This window comes from Typha latifolia, chromosome 8, assembly GCF_019914945.1.
Source record: "Typha latifolia isolate L0001 chromosome 8, TyphaL0001v2, whole genome shotgun sequence".
Taxonomy (NCBI): Eukaryota; Viridiplantae; Streptophyta; class Magnoliopsida; order Poales; family Typhaceae; genus Typha; species Typha latifolia.
Window position 1 is genome coordinate 10997685 of NC_133093.1, and position 5040 is coordinate 11002724.

The 5040-nt window shown below is 48.1% G+C and overlaps 1 protein-coding gene across 1 annotated transcript; it reads right to left on the bottom strand.

Moving 5' to 3' along the window:
• Positions 1 to 2412: 2412 nt before the first annotated feature.
• On the bottom strand, positions 2413 to 4732 carry LOC140793460 (scarecrow-like protein 8). Its single transcript, XM_073144953.1, has one exon. It carries the CDS (start codon positions 4259 to 4261, stop codon positions 2582 to 2584), a length of 1680 nt encoding a protein of 559 aa, XP_073001054.1. The 5' UTR covers positions 4262 to 4732; the 3' UTR covers positions 2413 to 2581.
• Between the last annotated feature and the right edge of the window lie 308 nt (positions 4733 to 5040).

A 5040-nucleotide genomic window follows, 5' to 3' on the forward strand; every position in this document is an offset into this window, starting at 1 on the left:
AATATTAAATAATATCTCCTATAATTAAGGTATAATTATATTTAAAAGAGAAATCTTAACTAAAAAAAACGTGTAGAGCGCTTATCTAATGATTAAGATCTTCAAGAATATAACAAGAAAATTGGGAAGTTAGGCACACGTAATTAATCTTCTTAACTAATATATTCTTTTTCTTAAATAATGTAGTTTTGGAACCGATACCGGGTATGAAAACTACCTATTATAGCCGTTGGATTAAGATTATAATTTTAAAGGTGCATTGAAGTATTTACCTAATAAGAAACGTCCTTCCTTTATATAAGGATAGAGATGGTTCGCCAGCTAAGTGCATCTTGTGCAGATATCAACTTTGGTTCTTCGATGATTAATGAAATGCTAGATCTTGCTTAGAAAAGATTACTCTCATCCTTAACACACTGGGAGATTTAATTGCCAAGAAAAGCGATTGCATTTTAATTGCTCATCGGATTATATATTACATATAGTTTTTGAATAATTTCTTGCACTGTGATCTTCAATGTGGACACGTCGTATGATGGGCAAGTCGACATAAACCAAAAACAGTGGCTATTACAGTGCACTAATTCAATGTAATTTATCTTTTTTTCCGGAAAGTTCTAGAGCAAATATACTATCGAAGGCTTGGTATATAGTTAAAGAGGGAAAATATAATGAAAACAAAACATCAACCCCTCTTGCATACATACAATGCAATATGAAGCAGAGCAAGTGAAGAATCATAAGACCAAAAGTTCTAAAGTTAGCTTGCGACTTTGTCGCGATCCGATACCTATAGACTCGTGGTCATGAAAATCCTCTAAAGAATAGAGAAATGAGATCCCCAACTTACAATTGAGATAAAAGAAAGCAAAATGAGAACTTGGCTCAGACCTGCAAAGGCAACAAAACTCCTTACACAATCTCACAAACCTAAAACCAAATCAAACCCCTTACTACCTCTAACATCGCCATGGCAAGAAGCTCAAGACTAATGGTCAAGAATAAAGGAGAGGATAAGGTGGGAACAACATTAGCAAGGGAAGGAAGAAGTCATGTCGCAACTGTTGCTGCAACATCTCGACGACAGAGGGACGAAGGGAGATAGCAAAGAGTGATTGCTACAACGAAAGAGATAAGGAGGAGAGAAAATGGATAGCATGGAGAAAAGTGGGAAAGAGAAAAAAAAAAGGATCTACATTTAAGGAGGAGAAAAAAAAACTCTTTAACCAGATATGATAATATGGTTCAACTTGCCCATGCTCGGTCTGACTCATGCCCGAATTGCCAATGAGTGACTCAGGCCAGCCTTTTGCTTGACCGACCTGACCTAGGCTAGAAGCTCATCCGTTGGCTAGACCCAGAAGCCCAACCCAAAGCCCGACCCGCGCATTAAGCACTCCCACATTTCCCCTATGCATCGCTCGTGTGCATCCACACAATTGTGTATCTTCATGCCTCCTAATTATAAAAACACCCCTCCCCTTCACTCAAATCTCTTCACCTCTTCCTCCTCATTTCTCCTTAGCGTCTGTCGTCTTCTTCTTCTTCCATGTTTCTCCTCAACTCCCATTCCCCAATTGTTGCAGCAAGGACATTCCTTTCTCATTCTCCTTTCACCTCAAACTCATGCGGTCGGGAGATTGACGCCTTCCATCTCACTTGCGTAGTCAGCTCCTCTGCTCTCTACCTCATGGACTTCATCACTTTCGGTGCTCTCCTTCTTAACTACTCCCTAATTCCTCCTCCTCCTCCTCTTGCGATCGATGGTACACTGACGTCACCTAGTCTTTGATTTTTTATGATGGTCGCTATTTAACCCATTAAGCCCGACCGACCTAACGCACTCTTTTACAAAGCCGATGGGTGATAACAAACTAGACTATTCTAGGCCGGTTCGACTCGAGCCACTCATGGGGTACAATGAGAAATAAGGTGCCCAGTCCGGTGGGCTTGGTCCATGATCAAACTCTAGCTCTACCTGGAGAGAGAGTGCGGAGAAAAGCATTAAGTAGAATAGAGGGAATAGGAGGGATCCGTAGTCGAGAGCTGGGGCATTGGGCCAGCGCATTCCACCTATTCAATTTCATCGATTCTGAAATTATAAAGCGGTCCAATTACATCCCACTCAAACAACAGGGAAATTTTTATTTTATATATACTCTCCTCATTCTGACGCAATCTAACCTCCCATCCACCCACCATATCCAAAGACTAAATCAGCCCCCCTCCCCCAGCTATGTGACAACACTTCAATTAAAAATCCTATGTGTCCTACACCGACGAAGCCAAGTCATAGCAGACGGAGTTACCCTCCTTAATTGCCAGCACGCAACAAAGGTATCTTCTTGCACACGGACGCAACCCCATTTCTTTAATTCCCCAAGACGACCCGGTGGCAACAATAAACAAGCATTGATCCAAACCATCATATATATAATAACTTTTTATATTAATTGTTAACAATATCATCGACGTTATCGATAACAAAAGTTATCATTACTAGCAATCACCCAAGGCTATAGAAATAACAAAAAATAAATGGGCAAGGCGGAGTTGGTGACGCAATAATGATAGCCTCAGCCTAACGCCACGCGGAGGCGAAGGTGAGGACCCGGCCCATCCACCCGAACCCGATTCCACCGGCTTCTTCCTTGATGGTGAACCCGTGGTTGGGTTTAATAGATGCAAGCCGGGCGCGAACCGGATCCAACACGGCTGAGTTTAGCGGAACGGGTTTGAATCCGGCCATCCCGAACCGGGCCCGCCATTTGCCAAAGACTTCGCAGCGCTCGACCCTGTTGGGGCCCTCACGGGCGATGGAGTTGGTTGCTTTCCGGACTAGACCGGCCTCGAGCCGGGCCCGGTCCGGGCTATCCCGGTTCATGGTGGAGTCGAGCGACTCGAGAAGAGCGCCGTAGTGACCGCACGCCTCCCTGAACCTGGCAGCGAACGGGGCGGTGTTAGCGTTCATCTCCTGCTCCACAAGGGTGACTACTTTTGGCGATAGGGAACGGACGCGGCGGAGGAGCTCATCGCGGGGGTTTGCCGGGGAGACGCTCTCGTCGGCTACCTTGGAGAGGACGAAGGCTAAATTGACGGCGAGGGCTTCGCCCGGTTCGCACCCCAGCGAGGTCGGGTCCAGATCGGCGATACGCCGGTTCACGATGCTGAATCGGAGGCCGACGCCGGCGCGCTCGGCTAGATTGACGAGCCGGTCGCCGACGGATCTGAGGCTGGCGGCGGCCGCGGGGGAGAAGGGAGAGGTGGGGTCGGAGACGGCGGTGATCTTAAGGGCGGAGGGGCGAGAGGGGTACCGCTCGGCGAGGGCGTGGATGAGGGAGGCGTGCTGCGATCCGCCGCCGACGTCGAAGTCGATGAGGTGGATCTTGATCTGGTCACCGCCAGCGGTGGAGTCGAGGATGGCAAGGTTGGCGGTGTAGAGTCCAAGCTTGAAGCAAGGAGAGTGGTCGTGAAGCATCTGAGTCGCGGCGCGGTGCTCCAAGCTACACAGATCGGAGATCGGGTTGATCCCTAGGAGGAGAGGGGGGCTGAGGCGGGAGGCCAGGGCGGTGATCATAATCGCAGTAAGCCGCTGCTCCGGGTCACCGCGCGGGTTCGAGCCGGTGCGCTTCAGGACTGTGAGTGTGGCCGCGGCCGCCTCGAGATTCCCCTCGGCGATGCCGGCGGCGGCGTCTGAGAGCAGCTGCCGCGAAGGAGTCGAGGAAGAAGGCGAGCACGAAGCCGTCGAGGAGGCGGTGGAGGAAGACGAGTTCGAGGGAGAGGGAGAGAGCGGTGAAATCGAGATGAGTTGCTGCATCGTCTCGCCCCATTCGGTTGTGGTCACCGCTGACTCGTCCTCCTCGTCGTCGTCGTCCAAGAGCCTCCGCTCCAGCTCTTGCAACTGGTTCTGCATCACCGTGGACCGGTTCACCGAGTCCGGCTCGGGAGCGAGCCGAGCAAAGCCAGATCCAGAGGAAAAGGCCGACAAAGGAGACGACGAGGTAGTAGTGACAGTAGTAGTAGAAGAGAAATCCATGGAGGAGGAGAGAGGAGATACCGGAGAAGTCTTCTGCCTCACCGATCTGAGAAAAATCGCTTGCTGCAACGCCATCTGCCTCTCCATCTCCGTCATCGACCGCTTCAAAACACCACCTCCTCCTCCTCCGCCCAATCGGGTCTGGAACGGTATTTGGACGGTGGATCCGCTCCGAAACACGTAACCTCCTCTAGGATCGTAGCCTGGAAACCCCGACGACGCCATGGATTCAGAGATCGGAGCTCGAACTTGGGAATCTAAGGGAGTTCACGCAGCACTAGATCATGTGTCCCGGCAGCTTTTTCTCCTCTTCCTCCAATCTATCATCAATCCTCTTCTAATAATCGAAGCACAAAGGTACGCCTTTTTACCCGTTTTGTATATTATTTATCTCTCCTTTCTGCCTTCTGTTCCGTCCTTGGTTGGTTTCTATATTGTATATTCTTGCATAATAAATGCGTATACTAAGGGCGTTGATGGAGGAGAGAAGCAAGACGGGGAGGCCTTTTTCTCTTCCTCCCACCGGCACCAGCCGGTCTTCCCCCCCTTCCTTTCCGTCTCTTTCCCACCGATCTCAAAATCTTTAATCCTGGGCGACGATGCCGAGACCCTCACCACTCGAATTTCCCAGGTTATCCCGCTCCATTTTTACCATAATACCCTTCCGTTTTGGGAGGGCGCTGCTTTAGCTTCCACCGAAACATCCCCTCGACCCATTAAAGTGGTATTTAAAATGCCATTTAATTTGGTTGAGTTGAAAGGATGTTTTTGGGAGACGTGAAGCATTCCCCTTATAAATAGTATAATTGTTCTCCTCCTATAAATACTAATTATATTCTTTAATATTATGTCATTGCCCTTACATTCATACAATGTAGTACTAGTACACTAATTGATGAATTCTAATTTTTCAACTCACCCACGTAAAGTAATAATAATTCTGTACATTTTCACTTTTTAAATCTCGTCAACAATGTAATAACTTATCGCTTATTATTATAATA

Excerpts from the sequence above, each read along its gene's own strand:
- LOC140793460 (XM_073144953.1), bottom strand. The coding sequence starts at position 4,261 with ATGGCGTCGTCGGGGTTTCCAGGCTACGATCCTAGAGGAGGTTACGTG.